At 48.3% G+C, this 18,596-nt stretch overlaps 1 protein-coding gene across 3 annotated transcripts in view; it reads left to right on the plus strand.

The window, feature by feature from the left end:
• The window catches only part of LOC119955797 (cysteine-rich protein 2-like), a 74,469-nt gene that overhangs the window by 33,140 nt on the left and 22,733 nt on the right, over positions 1-18,596 (plus strand). The window contains exon 2 of one of the 3 annotated variants that reach the window (XM_038782380.1): positions 49-143. The exons of 1 other annotated variant lie outside the window; for it this stretch is intronic. In XM_038782380.1, the coding sequence (XP_038638308.1) occupies positions 49-143 (95 nt within the window). Of the gene's footprint in view, positions 1-48; positions 144-16,964; positions 16,995-18,596 lie in introns of those variants that run through there. One more of the 3 variants, XM_038782391.1, reaches the window with a different exon arrangement.

The following is an 18,596-nucleotide window of genomic DNA, read 5'->3' on the forward strand; positions in this document are numbered from 1 at the left end:
AGTTAATGAATAATTGAGCATGTTTCTGACTGATTGCTATTGTTTCAGCTGAGAAAGTGACTTCGTTGGGAAGGGACTGGCACAAGTTCTGTCTGAAATGTGAGCGATGCAACAAGATCCTGTCGCCAGGGAGTCACGCATCGGTGAGTACCTTTCCACTGAGACTCCTAAACATGGCAGAGAATCAGCAGAGCCAACTGCGAGAGGTATCTCTTCATCAATTTATGATGCACTCGCACATTGTAATCCTGTCACAGTACACAGGGCAGCATGTGTCACACTTTTCCTATGTGGCAGCACGGTAGCATGGTGGTTAGCATAAATGCTTCACAGCTCCAGGGTCCCAGGTTCGATTCCCGGCTGGGTCACTGTCTGTGCGGAGTTTGCACGTCCTCCACGTGTGTGCGTGTGTTTCCTCCGGGTGCTCCGGTTTCCTCCCACAGTCCAAAGATGTGCGGGTTAGGTGGATTGGCCATGATAAATTGCCCGTAGTGTCCTAAAATGTAAGGTGAAGGGGGGGTTGTTGGATTACGGGTATGGGGTGGATACGTGGGTTTGAGTAGGGTGATCATTGCTCGGCACAACATCGAGGGCCGAAGGGCCTGTTCTGTGCTGTACTGTTCTGTGTGTTCTGTGTGGTACACAGGACACAGCACACATCATATAATAATACACCCCGTACAGAACACAGAAAACCCCATATACAAAACATGGTACACAGGGCACCATACATCACATGTACCTGGCATGGTACACATGGCATGGCGCACCACCTACCTGACATGGTACATGGGGCACCGCACAGGACATGCGTCTGACATGATATCTAGAGTACCGGACAACACATATACCTGACAAGGTACATGGGACATGTCACCCCACATATACCTGACATGGTATATAGGGCACTGCACCCAACACGTACCTGACATGGTACACAGGGCACCGCACTGATCTCATGTTCCTGACATGGTATATGGAGCACCGCAGCCCACATGTACCTGGCATGGTACACGGAGCACCACACTGTCCACATATATAAATTAAATGCTTGAAGTGACTCATTTTGGTCATCAGAGCTCGAAGAGACTATTATAAAATAAAGGGACCAATTACAAAGAGGGTGCAGGAACAGAGGGACGTTGGACTAAATGAATGAAATGAAATGAAATGAAAATCGCTTATTGTCACAAGTAGGCTTCAAACGAAGTTACTGTGAAAAGCCCCTAGTCGCCACATTCCGGCGCCTGTCCGGGGAGGCTGGTATGGGAATTGAACCGTGCTGCTGGCCTGCCTGGGTCTGCTTTCAAAGCCAGCGATTTAGCCCTGTGCTAAACGTGCATAAATCAGGTCAGGTGGTGGGACAGGTTCAGAGAGTGTTTAATAAAGCATACAGGATCCTAGGCTTTATTAGATACAAAGGCAAGGCGGTCATGTTGAATTTGTATGAGACACTAGCTCAGTCACAGCTGGAGTATTGCACCAGTTCTCGATGCCACACTTGAGGAAAGATGTGAAGCCATTCAGGAGAATGCAGAAAGGATTCCCAAGAATGGTTCCAGGGATGGGAAATTTCAGGTATGGAGATATATCTAAAAAGTTAGGACAGTTTCCCTTGAACTGTCTGTGGGGAGAATCATAGAATTTACAGTACAGAAGGATGCCATTCAGCCCATCGAGTCTGCACCGGCCCTTGGAAAGAGCACCCTACCTAAACCCTATCCACCCTATCCCCACACCTCCACCCTATGCCTCCACCCTATGCCCACACCTCCACCCCATCACCACACCACCACCCTATCCCCACACCTCCACCCTATCCCCACACCTCCACCCTATCCCCACACCTCCACCCCATCACCCCCACCCTATCCCCACATCTCCACCCTATCCCCACACCTCCACCCCATCACCACACCTCCACCCTATCCCCACACCTCCACCCTATCCCCACACCTCCACCCTATCCCCACACCTCCACCCCATCACCACACCTCCACCCTATCCCCCACACCCCCACCCTATCCCCACATCTCCACCCTATCCCCACACCTCCACCCCCACCTCCACCCTATCCCCCACACCCCCACCCTATCCCCACATCTCCACCCTATCCCCACATCTCCACCCTATCCCCACACCTCCACCCCATCACCACACCTCCACCCTATCCCCACACCTCCACCCTATCCCCACACCTCCACCCTATCCCCCACCCTATCCCCACACCTCCACCCTATCCCCCACCCTATCCCCACACCTCCACCCCCCACCCTATCCCCCACCCTATCCCCACACCTCCACCCTATCCCCCACCCTATCCCCACACCTCCACCCTATCCCCCGCCCTATCCCCACACCTCCACCCTATCCCCCGCCCTATCCCCACACCTCCACCCTATCCCCACACCTCCACCCCCCACCCTATCCCCCACCCTATCCCCACACCTCCACCCCCCACCCTATCCCCCACCCTATCCCCACACCTCCACCCTATCCCCCACCCTATCCCCACACCTCCACCCTATCCCCCACCCTATCCCCACACCTCCACCCTATCCCCACACCTCCACCCTATCCCCCACACCTCCACCCTATCCCCACACCTCCACCCTATCCCCACACCTCCACCCTATCCCCCCACCTCCACCCTATCCCCACACCTCCACCCTATCCCCACACCTCCACCCTATCCCCACACCTCCACCCTATCCCCACACCTCCACCCTATCTCCACACCTCCACCCCATCACCACACCTTCACCCTATCCCCGTAACTCCACCTAACCTTTTTTGGATACTAAGGGGCAGTTTTAGCATGGCCAATCTACCTAACCTGCACATCTTTGGACTGTGGGAGAAAACCGGTGCACCCGGAGGAAACCCACGCACACACGGGGAGAACGTGCAGACTCCGCACAGTGACCCAGCGGGGAATCGAACTTGGGATTCTGGAGCTGTAAAGCCACTGTGCTGACCACTGTGCTACCATGCTGGCCATACAATTTGATAGAAGTATTGATAGAGGGAAATTTGATAGAGGTATTCAAAATCATGTGGGGTCTGGATCGTCTAGATGGGGAGGAGCAGTTCCCAGTAATGAATGGATCACAAATGAAAGGGCACAAATTTGAAGTAATTGCTAAAAGAAGCAAAAACGATGTGAAAAGAAAAGATTCCTGCAGTGAGTGGTTAGAATCTGAAATGGACTGCCTGAGAGTGTAGCGGAGACAGATTCAATCATAATAATAATCTTTATCAGTGTCACAAGTAGGCTTACATTAACACCGCATTGATGTTACTGTGAAAAGCCCCGAGTCGCCACATTCCGGCGTCTGTTTGGGTACATTGAGGGAGAATTATGAATATCCAGTTCACCTAATCTTTTGGGACTTGTGGGAGGAAACCAGAGCACCCGGAGGAAACAGTCTGGTTTAGTGCATAATAGTTCATCTCACCACTGCAATCACTGTGCGTACACAATGCAGAGTCTGCACGTTCTCCCCGTGTCTGTGTGAGTTTCCTCCGGGTGCTCCGGTTTCCACCCACAGTCCAAAGATGTGCAGGTTAGGTGGACTGGCCAGGCTAAATTGCCCTTAATGTCCAATAAGGTTAGATGGGGTTATTGGGTTACAGTGATAGGATGGAAGTGAGGTCTTAAGTGGGTTGTTGCAGACTCGATGGGCCGAATGGCCTCCTTCTGCACTGTATGTTCTATGTTATGTTCTATGTATGTACACCCACAGTAATGGTAGGAAGGGAGTTCCAAGATTTTGACCCAGTGACAATGATCTAAATTTTCATAGAATTTACAGTGCAGAAGGAGGCCATTCGGCCCATCGAGTCTGCACCGGCTCTTGGAAAGAGCACCTGACCCAAGGTCCACACCTCCACCCTATCCCCATAACCCAGTAACCCCACCCAACACTAAGGGCAATTTTGGACACTATGGGCAATTTAGTATGGCCAATCCACCTAACCTGCACATCTTTGGATCTGAGTCATTAAATGTTTTCAAGAAGGAGACAGATATATTTCTGATTTTAAAAAACGGGTTAAAGGGATATGGGGAACAGGTAGGGAGGTGGATTTGAGACCAGGAAGAGATCAGCCATGTTTTAATTGAGTGGCGGAGCAGGCTCGAAGGGCTGAATTGCCATCTCTGTTCCTAATTCCTATGGTCCTATGACAGTGAGGAAACGGTGATATGGGGCAAGATTTACCGGCCACGTCCAGCCAGAATTGGGACAGGGTGCAGCCAGTAGATCCCGGGAGAAGCCTCGTCTGGGACCCCTGGAGAGTCGTTATGCCTTGAGAGATCCAACGAGATCTGACGAGATCGTGTACGATGTCGCAAACTGGATCCCGCCCACAATGGGCTAGACCCAGACTTGCAGAGTAAAGTGAGTTTAAAAGCTCACTTAACTCTGCCAATGCCAGATCCCACCGGCTCCCACAAACAGGGACCTGATATAGAATCAAAGAATTAACAGTGCAGAAGGAGGCCAGTCGGCCCATTGAGTCTACACTGGCCCTTGGAAAGAGCACCCACGCCCACATCTCCACCCTACCCCCGTAACCCAGTAACCCCACCCAACCTTTTCTCAGGGCAATTTGGCATGCAGCAGTGTTCACAAAGACCACAGAAGCTAAGTTCATTAACGAAGCTCACATTTATTTACACTGCTTAAATTAGTGCTCGACCACTTACTCCTATAGTAAACAAAAATTATAGTAATCTGCACTCTACTAACACTAGTCTCTGCACTCTAACTGTACTCCACCCTCCTCGATCTATCCTATGCACTCTACTCCAGCCTTCACTCTCTCTCCCAGAAGTCTGAGAGTCAGTGCTTTATACAGTGCTGCATCTAGCTCCATCTAGTGGTCAATTGTAATATGACATTAACTCTTTGTATGCTGAACATTTCTATAATGTCACATGGTGCTCACCAATTGTGCCCCAGAAGCCTGACCACTAACATTTCCCACTGAGATGTGTGTATCTGCGCTGGTGGAGGGTGACAATGACAGCTGTGCCGCGACTATAACAGCTGCATCCTCGGAGCTCTCCTCCGAGGTGGTCTCCTCGGGGTCAGGAGAGGGTGAAGCCCGGGATGGGCTGGCACCGTCGGCTGGAGGACCTGTGGGAGAATGGACATGTGGTCAGTGGGAGGGATGGGTCAATCAGTAAGGTAATCATTACTCATGTTTGACATGTCCTCCGGATGGAGCCTGGTGGTCCAGCACCTCTGCGGCATCCACCAACCTCCGCGTTGGTGACCGCTCTGTCCTCGGCCACACCAGTCACCTCCAGGGCCCGCTCCTTGAAGGAGGTGAGGATTCTCAAGCCCTGCACCCCACCGCCAGTCTGGGCCCTCTCCCGCCGATTATGGGAGAGCTTTTCCTGAGGGGACACAGAGAGGGGATCGTTATCCACACTCGTGGTTCACAGTTGTGGGGGCGGGTGTGAAGGGAGGGTTGAAGGGGTGGGTGGAGGAGTGCTGAAGGGGAGGGGGATGGTTGGAGGGTTGGGGGTCGCCTGGGGGGATGCTCTCTTGAGGGGTAGGGGGGGGGTGACATTGGTGTCTACTCACTCGTGCTGCCCGGTGTAAGTCGTTAACCTTCCGACACTGGAGGCCAGTCCTCCTGGTCACACTCCCCGGGCTGACAGCTGCTGCTACCCCATCCCAGGTGGCACTGGCCGCTTTGTGTCTCACCCTCCGGGACCCTCAGGGGGAACAGGACATCCTTCCTGGCCTCCACCATGTCCATGAGCCTCCCCAGGTCAGCATCCCCGAATCGTGGGGCTGGTCCCCTCAGCACCATTATTGCGAGCTGGCTGGGGAGGGCTGAGCAACTGCAGCCTAAGTGCAGTTCGACGCTGTTAGCGGGGGGGGGGGGGGGGGGGGGGGGGGGGGGGGGGAGCTAGCGGGGCGGTCCCGCGAATCAGCTGGTGATCCAGCATTTGGGGCGGGAAGCCCATGAGGCCTCGTTAAGTGGACCAATTAACGTTGGTTAAGTGTTGCCGGCCTCGCCGGGCCGAGCGCCGGGAAACTCGCGGCAATTTCCGCTCGCTACAACACTTGGAATTTTTCGGGAAAATCGCGGCCCTTGCTTATTTTGATATCTATCAATGACCTGGATGAAACAAAACTTGCAAGTACTGTGTGAACTGTGAGGAGGATAGTGATAGACTATCAATGTAATCTTGATTCAAAGAACAAGGAGGGGTGATATACAATAAAGGCCACAATTCTACAGGAGGTGCAAGAACAGAGACACCCTGGATTTATATTAAAGTAAAGTCGCCATAATCCCAGATGACCGTAGGCTGCTTTCCCTTTTGAAGGGGAGAGCTGACTGGTGGCAATTTAACTTGAGGATCAGCACACCTCAGGCAAGGGGCAATGTTGAGGAGGCAGAATCGTTATGAATAACCTCAGCTAGTATGGGAATTGAACCTATGCTGCTGGCCTCGCTCTACCAACCGAGCCCTGTATACACAAAAGCGGCTGGCAGACCAGAGAATACCTTCCCAGAAGTTTGCAGCAAGTCTGCCACCTCTCACCAAGGAGAAAATGACCAAGCCGCTAAAATGAATGATGCAGTAATGTAGAGTTCATTTTCTCCTGTGCATTACTCCAAAGGCATCGACACGCGATCCATTTGGGTGAAGGGGCCCTTTTGGATAGTTGTACCTGTAGTTTGGAACGTGCAGGTTCTTTGAGCCTAGTAAAAATGGTTTGATTTGCCCAATGACAGAAGCACAGAACTATTAAAATGTGAGGGTAGGATTGTGGCTTTAGAGGGAATTGGAACTTGGGCTGTGAGTGTGTGAGGCAGAGTATGGATGTCATTGCATCATGGTCGAAACTGCAAAATGTTACACCCCAAGTACACTAGAGGACCAGGACAGTAGATTGCAGCCAGCTTCGAGTTAGAAATATATAACCGTTATCACAGAATGATAGATACAGTGTCACCCATGTAGCCTGCGCTTGCTCTATGAAAGAGTTATATCCAATTACCGGCACTTCCACTCTTCTGCTCTTTCTCCAGAGTCCTGCAAATATTCTCCCTTTCAAGTATTTATCAATTTCCTTTTGAAAATTACTGTTGAGTCTGCTTCAGCCACCATGTGAGGCAGAGCATTCTAGATCATAGCAGCTTCCTGTGTGTTAAGAAACAATCTCATTTCACCGCTGCTCCTTTTGCCAATCACCCACAGTGCAGCAAGAAATCAGGTCGCCATTTTTATATGGTGTCTCAATCTCTTGAGCCCCAGTGCCAACTCACTACAAGGAAGTCCCCAGGCTCCCCTCCCAGGGCACACCCCGGCCTGATCGCCACCACGCAGAAAATTCCAGCCTGGCATCCAGGCAGCACTGCCAGGGTGCCAGGCCGGCAGTGCCAGGGTTCCCAGGTAGCACCAGGGTACCCCCCTACCCAGAGGGGATGCACCTGGGGCCTCCAATCCCCTGGGAGACTCCCAATAATGCCGTTCCATTTGTGAAGATCAGCACTGAACAGCGCCTTGGATAGATCTTCGGAAAGTATATTAGAGTGAGACTAGCTGTTTCACTCTAATATGCAGATTTGCCAGAAAGTGATCCTGCCCATAATGGGTGAGGGTGATGGTGAGGATGGTATAGGGGTGAGGGTGGGTGTGATAGTGAGGGTGGTGTGGGGGTGAGAGACATCCCCAATCAGAGACCGCCCCCAAGAGAGACCCCCATCAAAGGCACTTGATTGAACGCCGGAGAGCAGTCCAGGCTCTGTGAGAATTGACTGCATTTTCACTTACCCTTTCACAGTGCTTCCTGCTTTAAAATAGAAGATTTAAATAGCACTTACCTGTTTTTGATGTGGTGAGGACATTTTAATCGTTGAAAGAGTGTTTCCAAACATTATGGTTAGCTTCAATGCCGGGTAATGGAGATGCGTAAAACGTGAAGGGAAAGATGATAAATAATCCACCAAGCAGCTGTCTCTGGAGTAATAAAACTGTCAATCACTGGCTAATGCAATGTATTGCTGTATGAAATTAATGGATGATCTGCATTTCAAAGGCTGTGAAGGGATTTCAAGCCCATTGAAGTGTATTGGGCATTGGAGTAAGCCTCTGACACTTGTCACAGCTGCTTCTTTGAACACTTTTGTCTGAGGCAGCAGATATTAGGAAAAGGTAAGTGAAAATGCTGTAATTTCTTCCCCCTACTGCCTAGACTGCTGTTCAGCTTTCAGGCCAGGTCTTTGGTGGGGGCCTCTGCTTGGGTGGGTGGGTCTGATGGAGCAGGAGGTTGGGTGGGGGTGGGGAGGATTTGCGTAATGGGGGGGGGCTTCCGATGGACTTTGGGGGTGGGGCACCACCTTTACGCACTGATTGCCTTGACCCACCACAGGGTCTTCTGCAGCAGGGTCGCACTTGAAAATGCCTCCACCAATCCATGCCCACATGAATCACAGCTGAAAGGGCCGAGGGTATCACGGGGGCCGGGTGAATAGGGATTCCAGCCCATTAATCAGATGCTAATGGGTGCAAACGACCAATTTGCATCCTCCACCAGTCTGTGACATGTAGCTCCCTTGTGCTGCTGGTGGGAAGCCAGAGCATCAGAACAGGATCGGTCCCGATGCTCCATTCTACGGCAGGCTGGGAAGCCCACTCCCTGAGGTGAACAGCGGTGAATCCACAGGTTGAGGGGGTAGAACTTGGCTTGTGTTGTGCCTATTTCTTCAGGGTGACGTTGCCACATTTAGCAGTGGGACAACCTGTGCTCAATTGAGCCATGTGTTTGAGTTACTGCAAAAGCCGTTGGGCCCATTTATTCAGGATGGCATCTCACCTACGAAATTTAGGCCCTCATGACAATTGACAGAATTATCTGCAAAATCTATTTCCAATGAACCTTTCCCAATCACCGACCTCCCATTCCTTCATTACAATCACCGACCTCCCATTCCTTCATTACAAGCACCAACCTCCCATTCCTTTGTTACAATCACTGACCTCCCATTCCTTCACCACAGTCACCGACCTCCCATTCCTTTGTTACAATCACTGACCTCCCATTCCTTCACCACAGTCACCGACCTCCCATTCCTTCATTACAATCACTGACCTCCCATTCCTTCACCACAATCACTGACCTCCCATTCCTTCATTACAATCACCGACCTCCCATTCCTTCATTACAATCACTGACCTCCCATTCCTTCACCACAATCACTGACCTCCCATTCCTTCATTACAATCACCGACCTCCCATTCCTTCATTACAATCACCGACCTCCCATTCCTTCATTACAATCACTGACCTCCCATTCCTTCATTACAATCACCGACCTCCCATTCCTTCATTACAATCACTGACCTCCCATTCCTTCATTACAATTACCGAACTCCCATTCCTTCATTACAATCACCGACCTCCCATTCCTTCACCACAATCACTGACCTCCCATTCCTTCATTACAATCACCGACCTCCCATTCCTTCATTACAATCAGTGTCCTCCCATTCCTTCATTACAATCACTGACCTCCCATTCCTTCACCACAGTCACCCATCTCCCATTCCTTCATTACAATCACCGACCTCCCATTCCTTCATTACAATCAGTGTCCTCCCATTCTTTCATTACAAGCACTGACCTCCCATTCCTTCATTACAATCACCGACCTCCCATTCCTTCATTACAAGCACCGACCTCCCATTCCTTTGTTACAATCACTGACCACCCATTCCTTCACCACAGTCACCGACCTCCCATTCCTTCATTACAATCACTGACCTCCCATTCCTTCACCACAATCACTGACCTCCCATTCCTTCATTACAATCACCGACCTCCCATTCCTTCATTACAATCACTGACCTCCCATTCCTTCATTACAATTACCGAACTCCCATTCCTTCATTACAATCACTGACCTCCCATTCCTTCACCACAATCACTGACCTCCCATTCCTTCATTACAATCACCGACCTCCCATTCCTTCATTACAATCAGTGTCCTCCCATTCCTTCACCACAGTCACCGACCTCACATTCCTTCATTACAATCAGTGTCCTCCCATTCCTTCATTACAATCACTGACCTCCCATTCCTTCACCACAGTCACCCATCTCCCATTCCTTCATTACAATCACCGACCTCCCATTCCTTCATTACAATCAGTGTCCTCCCATTCCTTCATTACAATCACTGACCTCCCATTCCTTCACCACAGTCACCCATCTCCCATTCTTTCATTACAATCACTGACCTCCCATTCCTTCATTACAATCACTGACCTCCCATTCCTTCATTACAATCAGTGTCCTCCCATTCCTTCATTACAATCACTGACCTCCCATTCCTTCATTACAATCACTGACCTCCCATTCCTTCATTACAATCACCGACCTCCCATTCCTTCACCACAGTCACCCATCTCCCATTCCTTCATTACAATCACCGACCTCCCATTCCTTCATTACAATCATTGACCTCCCATTCCTTCATTACAATCACCGACCTCCCATTCCTTCACCACAGTCACCCATCTCCCATTCCTTCATTACAATCACCGACCTCCCATTCCTTCATTACAATCATTGACCTCCCATTCCTTCATTACAATCACCGACCTCCCATTCCTTCATTACAATCACCGACCTCCCATTCCTTCATTACAATCACCGACCTCCCATTCCTTCATTACAATCATTGACCTCCCATTCCTTCATTACAATCATTGACCTCCCATTCCTTCATTACAATCACCGACCTCCCATTCCTTCATTACAATCACCGACCGCCCATTCCTTCATTACAATCACGTACCTCCCATTCCTTCATTACAATCACCGACCTCCCATTCCTTCATTACAATCACCGACCTCCCATTCCTTCATTACAATCATTGACCTCCCATTCCTTCATTACAATCATTGACCTCCCATTCCTTCATTACAATCACCGACCTCCCATTCCTTCATTACAATCACCGACCTCCCATTCCTTCGCCACAATCACTGACCTCCCATTCCTTCATTACAATCACCGACCTCCCATTCCTTCATTACAATCACTGACCTCCCATTCCTTCATTACAATCACCGACCTCCCATTCCTTCATTACAATCACCGACCTCCCATTCCTTCATTACAATCACCGACCTCCCATTCCTTCATTACAATCACCGACCTCCCATTCCTTCATTACAATCACTGACCTCCCATTCCTTCATTACAATCACCGACCTCCCATTCCTTCACCACAATCACCGACCTCCCATTCCTTCATTACAATCACCGACCTCCCATTCCTTCATTACAATCACTGACCTCCCATTCCTTCATTACAATCACTGACCTCCCATTCCTTCATTACAATCTCCGACCTCCCATTCCTTCGCCACAATCACTGACCTCCCATTCCTTCATTACAATCACTGACCTCCCATTCCTTCATTACAATCACTGACCTCCCATTCCTTCATTACAATCACCGACCTCCCATTCCTTCGCCACAATCACTGACCTCCCATTCCTTCATTACAATCACCGACCTCCCATTCCTTCATTACAATCACTGACCTCCCATTCCTTCATTACAATCACTGACCTCCCATTCCTTCATTACAATCACTGACCTCCCATTCCTTCATTACAATCACTGACCTCCCATTCCTTCATTACAGTCACCATCCTCCCATTCCTTCACTACAAAAAATTAGAAAATGCATCTGTTGAAATTATCAAATATGCCGATTGACATCAATCTCGGTACCATTTGACCTGTTCAAAGGAAGGTAAAGAAATTAATTTTTTAAAACATAATTTAGAGTACCCAATTCATTTTTTTCCAATTAAGGGCAATTTAGTGTGGCAAATCCACCTACCCTGCACATATTTGGGTTGTTGGAGCGGAACCCATGCAGACACGGGGAGAATGTGCAAACTCCACACGGACAGTGACCCAGAGCCGGGATCGAACCTGGGACCTCGGCGCCATGAGGCAGCAGGGCTAACCCACTGCACCACCGTTTGCCCACATATCAATTGAATGGGCTTTGCCCTGGGACTGAGAATCTAGTGTGTGAGATGTACGTTGTGATGATAAACTATTACATTTATCATTTAATACTTTATCATCACAACATATATCTCACACACTAGAGATGTGTGTGATGTAAATATTATATGTGCCAATTAACAGAGGTGATTTAGATATGATTATTGACCATTCAGTGTTAATATCTGGTCATTTTACAACAACTAGGAAAGGCTAAATAGGATGGGGCTCTTTGGAAAGAGAAAGATGGTCATAAGACCATTAAAAAATTATGAAGGGTTTGTTAGGGTGGACATAGAGTAAATGGGAGAGGGGAGGCGTCAACAACTAGAGGCTTTAAATTTAAGGTGGTCACGTAATAAATCCCGTCGAGAATTCAGGAGAAATGTCTTTATACTGAGGGTGATTAGAATGGGTGAGGTTCTCGGGCCCTGCGATGTGTTTCTCAGCAGTGGGTGGAAGCCAGCCGTTGGCTGGTGGTGGGATCTTCTGGTCCCACCGCTGTCAATGGGATTTCCCATTGAATCCACTCCATGCAGTCCAGGAACCTGTGCCGGGGCTGCACCGTCAGCGGGAGCAGAAGATTCCCCCGGTGTGAACACCCAGAAGGTATGTTTGCAACGAATAGTTTTGATAAATTAAGGGCAAGCAAGATAAACACTTGAGGAAGAAAGCAATAGAAGGGTATGATAAGGTGAGGACAGGAAGGAGGCTCTTGTGGAATGTATATATTGGTATAAACCAGTTGGACTAAATGGCGTGTTTCTAAGATCTGAGATGGAATAGGCCAAGCAGCTTCTCGGGCCTGCATTGCTATTCAATAAGATCATGGCTAATCTTCCATCTCAACTTTTCTGCTGTAAATGCTGTGTAAATCTGTGTATTTATGAAGGTGTTACCAATAAGAGCAAGTATTAGGAAGCTTCACGAGCCAATTCTTAAAACCTTTCTTTGTTGACTTTTCATTTGCCACCCCTTAACCATCATTTCTTTCCTGCCCAGTCTGTAACGGGTCATTTTTGTTAATAGGAGGAAGGCAGGTGGTTGTTTTGAGTTGGAGGAAATTGGGTGACTGCTGAATGGAGGCCATGAGAGGTTTGTGGGTAATCGGCACACAGAGGGACATTGGTGGGCTAGGTAAAAGGCAATGGAATATTCTGAGGTCTCTGTTGACTGGGCCTGCCTAATTATGAAGCAGGCTGGTTCCCTTCAAAGGCCCAACGCAGAACCTGAACTGGAGCTCGGGTGTCAGAGCAGAGAAACTGACAGTCTTCCCAGAGGTGCAGAAGCTTCTAATGTGTGTATCTGAACTTGGACTTGGTGGTCTGCTGGTCGCTGTGAATTAAGATGATTGACTGTATTGGGTACTGTCAAGTTCCTTCGCTCAGCAGAGGGTTGGAATGGTTCACCCGTCTTCTCGTGGCTCCTTGCTTATCATGTTACCTCGGTATCTTGCTGTGCCAATGATAAATGGACTAAATCCCCAGGATATCAGGAAAAGAAGCTGCTTGATTGCCGGGCTGTTGCAGTATTTAGTAATGGAAGGCATGTGTTTCCAATCCCAACTATAATATTAGTTTTGGCATTCTTAAAGCCTTCCTTGCAATGTTTCTGACAGGACTAATCCACAATATGTTAAACCTGGCAGTGTAGCTGAACAGCACAAAAAGATGTTAACCACTTAGAGACAGGGAAGTGCTTCATGCCATTAACACAATGCCATTTCACATTGTGTGAAAATATTGCTCTGCTATTAGAAAGTATAATGAGATCTAGTGTTCGAATGTCTTAAAATCAATGGACGAGTCTTCGGCCCATTGTTTTTGTTAACCAAACGATTGAATGTAAATGGGATAAATGCAGGCATTTGGTGTTAGGCCACAGATCAGCTATGATCTCATGGAATGATGGTACAGGCTTGAGCGCCAAATGTCATCCTCCTGTTGCTATTTTGTCAATGGATCGATTGCCTTTAATTCAAGACAGTCGATCACTTCAGCAATACAATTGTCACAGACAGTATTTGTGTTTTATTATTATCCGTGATCAATTGTTTTTGTAGATGATGTGTGTGTATTTTCTGGCCCTCAAGATAGCGTTTCCCAATTTAAATAATTCCAGTAGCAATTTGTTCTGCACATTTTGAAATAAATGTTATTTATTATTACACACTTGCCCCAGAGGTTTAAAAATGTGGTGATGTTTCACTCACTCAAACCATACACAATAATCACTCACGCAAGGGTTAGATACAGATGAAGATAAAAATAATACAATTACACTATATAATTATCTCGGTCTCTCTTTCATGGCAGGCCTATAGTTTCTTAGATGAGTTGGTGCTTTTAGTTGAAGTGAAGGACCTATAAGCATTTTCAGGAGGTTCTGAGGTTCTTCATAGAATCATAAATCCCGACAGTGCAATTGGAGGCCTTTCAGCCCATCGAGTCTGCACCGACCCTTAGATAGCCCCTTCTTGTAATCCCACCTAACCGTTGCGCTCTAAGGGGCAATTTAGCATGTCCAATCCACCTAACCTTTTTAATTTCCAGGAGTCAGTTCTCAAGTGAGCTTTGCAGCGGAACAGATTGGGGAGAGTGCTTCCCCTACTTTCAAGGTGTTGCTGTTTATTACCGTTGCTGCTCAGTTGTCTGCAGCTGATTTGGTGGCCTTCTGATAATTCCTCTGGCTCTGCAGAGTTGATCCTTGCTGTTTTTGAAAAAACAGGCAACATACATGACTCACCCATGTGATTTGTTACAAGCCCATAGTAGTTTCTGAAATAAGGTGGTTGGTCAGGTTGATTAAAGATCCCGGCTAGGATTTTCCGGCCATGCCTGCAGCAGTCATCACTGCGGATTCGACGGGAAAATTTGGAAAGCAGCCAAAAGCTAAGCTTCTGGGTCAGTATGCCCAACTACATTCTGCAGTGCCCCTACTCCCCTCGGCAAAAATGGTGCAATCTGGGATACCTCTTACCGAGGCGGGTCTGGTGACTTGGGAAACTTCCTGACTTCAGTTACTGGCCTCGGCAGCGCAAATCCATCCCTTTGACACTTTTGTGTCATAGCTACCTGGGTAACCAAGATGCTCTAAAGTAGAGAGTAGTCCAGCGGCCGTCCTCTGCACCCTTTCTATTGCCTCAATATCACCCGCCATGTGAGGAGACCAAAACTGGACATGGTGAGAAACCAAGATCTGCCCAATGGCGTGTGTACATGAGCAAAGGTAACAAGCACCTTCAGCACAAGGGATGAAATCTGATGTGTGAAAGAAATACTTTCGACAGGTACAGATTAAGGAGACTAAATATATGTGAACACAAGTATTAAATGTGTACAGAGAGTTCTGGATGAATGTGCTGTAGCTATTTACAAGTAACGCAGTCCAGGAATTTCTGTGGGCACGGTGAGTGAATGATAGTTTAACTCAGTCATGTGATCATCCTTGGACAGTGATTTTATCGCTAGCATTTGCTGTTTATTTTAAGTGAGTTAACACCGCACATGAAGGAATGTAGTTTACATATTAATCCCACCAACTGCAATTTCAAGGTTACAGTGTGTAGAGGAACAGATGGATATGTTATATTCTGTTTAAAAACCATCTGGTTTTATTAATCGAGGCAAACAGTACAAAAACAAGGAAGTTCTGCTAAACCTTTATAAATCACTGGTTAGGTCCCAGTTGGAGTATTGTGTCCGATTCCCGAACTTTAGGAAGGATATGGAGAGGGTGCAGAGGAGATTTACTAGATGGTTACAGGAATGAGGAAAATAGTTGCTTTTATGTAGCACGATTTGTGACTCAAAAGCATTTTACAGCCCATGATTTCTTAATCACTGCTCTAATGAGGGACGTCAGTTATATGCAGAGACAGGAGAAGTTGGGATTGCTTCAAAATTACGAAGGATTCTTTTTTAAAAATAAATTTAGAATACCCAATTCATTTTCTCCAATTAAGAGGCAATTTAACGTGGCCAATTGACCTACCCTGCACATCTTTGGGTTGTGGGGGCGAAACCCACGCAGACACGGGGAGAATGTGCAAACTCCACACGGACAGTGACCCAGAGCTGGGATCGAACCTGGGACCTCGGCGCCGTGAGGCAGCAGGGCTAACCCACTGCGCCACCGTGCTGCCCTCAAAATTATGAAGGATCCTGATAGCTTCTCCTTATTTGATCCATTTCCGCTGGTAGGAGGTTTGGTAACCAGAGGAGACAAATTTAAGATTATTAGCAAAAGGAGTGGAGGAGAGATTAGAAGACTATTCTTTATGCACTGAGTTGTGATATCGAAGGCACATACCAAAAGGATGGTGAAAGGTTACGAACAGTAACTTGCAATGCGTAGAGAAATATTGTCGAGCCAAGGGGATAGAACAAGGCAGTTGGACTCATTAGATTGCAAAGAGCCAGCTCAGGAACAATGGGCTGCTTGGCCTCCATCTGTGCTGTGAGAATCTGTGGCCCTTTTAATGGATTTTAGGGGATGTCTCTGGAAATTTGAGATGCATTTTACAAATTCTTGTACTTGGTCTTCACTGTGAACACATTTTGGATGGAGTCACACTGTCTCTGTAGCATGTAACAGCCAACTCCACCTGTGCACGAGAAAACTGAAGCATTGGACTACGGGTCCTTTGATCAGATCAGGCATGTTAGTGTGGATACAGCTTAGAAACATTAAGCTGGGGGCAGATCCCAGGACTTTCTGTTGACGTCATGGTTGCTGATCAGGAGAATCCTCTCAAAGGAAAATTGGTATTTTAAACCTTTGCAGAAATTTATGCCCCATAATGCTGTGGGATTGTGGCCACTGAAGAGACTGTTTCAACTCTCCCATCCAGCCTCACTCCCACGCACTCAGAATCTGCCTCACTGCCAGGCAGGGTGATGTGAACGATGTGATGCTGCAATGTCGGGTGATGATAATGCAATGCCGAAATGCCGGGTGATGTTAATGTGATGATGCGATGCTGCGGCACTTGGTGGTAATGCGATGCTGCAATGCCAGATGATGTTAATGCGATGCTGCAATGCTGGCCGATGTTAATGCGATGCTGCAATGCCAGATGATGTTAATGCGATGCTGCAGTGCCGAGTGGTATCAATGCGATGCTGCAATGCTGGGTGATGTTAATGCGATGTTGCAATGCTGAGTTGTGTCAATGCGTTGCTGCAATGCTGGGTGATGTTAATGCGATGCTGCAATGCTGAGTGGTATCAATGCGATGCTGCAATGCTGGGTGATGTTAATGCGATGCTGCAATGCTGGGTGATGTTAATGCGATGCTGCAATGCCAGATGATGTTAATGCAATGCTGCAATGCTGGGCGATGTTAATGTGATGCTGCAGTGCCGAGTGGTATCAATGCGATGCTGTAATGCTGGGCGATGTTAATGTGATGCTGCAATGCTGAGTGGTGTCAATGCGTTGCTGCAATGCTTGGTGATGTCAATGCGATGCTGCACTGCTGAGTAATGTTAATGTGATGTTGCAATGCTGGATGATGTCAATGTGATGTTGCAATGCTGGATGATGTCAATGTGATGTTGCAATGCTGGATGATGTCAATGTGATGTTGCAATGCTTGGTGATGTTAATGTGATGCTGCAGTGCCGCATGGTATCAATGCGATGCTGCAGTGCCGAGTGGTATCAATGCGATGCTGCAGTGCCGAGTGGTATCAATGCGATGTTGCAGTGCCGCGTGGTATCAATGCGATGTTGCAGTGCCGCGTGGTATCAATGCGATGCTGCAGTGCCGCGTGGTATCAATGCGATGCTGCAGTGCCGAGTGGTATGAATGCGATGCTGCAGTGCCGAGTGGTATCAATGCGATGCTGCAGTGCCGCATGGTATCAATGCGATGCTACAGCATTGGGTGTTAATGCGATGCTGCAGTGCCGAGTGGTATCAATGCGATGCTGCAGTGCCGCGTGGTATCAATGCGATGCTGCAGTGCCGAGTGGTATCAATGCGATGCTGCAGTGCCGCATGGTATCAATGCGATGCTGCAGTGCCGCGTGGTATCAATGCGATGTTGCAGTGCCGCGGTATCAATGCGATGCTGCTGTGCCGCGTGGTATCAATGCGATGCTGCAGTGTCGCGTGGTATCAATGCGATGTTGCAGTGCCGAGTGGTATCAATGCGATGCTGCAGTGCCGCGTGGTATCAATGCGATGCTGCAGTGCCGAGTGGTATCAATGCGATGCTGCAGTGCCGTGTGGTATCAATGCGATGCTGCAATGCTGGATGATGTCAATGTGTTCTGCAATGCTGGGTGATCTTAATGCGGTGCTGCAATTCCGGCTGGTGTCAATGCAATGCTGTAGCGCTGGGTGGTAATGCGATGCTGCAATGCCGGGTGATGTTAATGCGATGCTACAGCATTGGGTGTTAATGCGATGCTGCGACGCTGGGTGATAATGCGATGCTGCAGTGCTGGTTGGTAATGCAATGCTGCAATGCCGGGTGATGATAATGTGATGCTGCAATGTTGTGTGATGTAAATGCGATGCTG

Source organism: Scyliorhinus canicula, chromosome 2 (assembly GCF_902713615.1).
Source record: "Scyliorhinus canicula chromosome 2, sScyCan1.1, whole genome shotgun sequence".
Classification (NCBI taxonomy): Eukaryota; Metazoa; Chordata; class Chondrichthyes; order Carcharhiniformes; family Scyliorhinidae; genus Scyliorhinus; species Scyliorhinus canicula.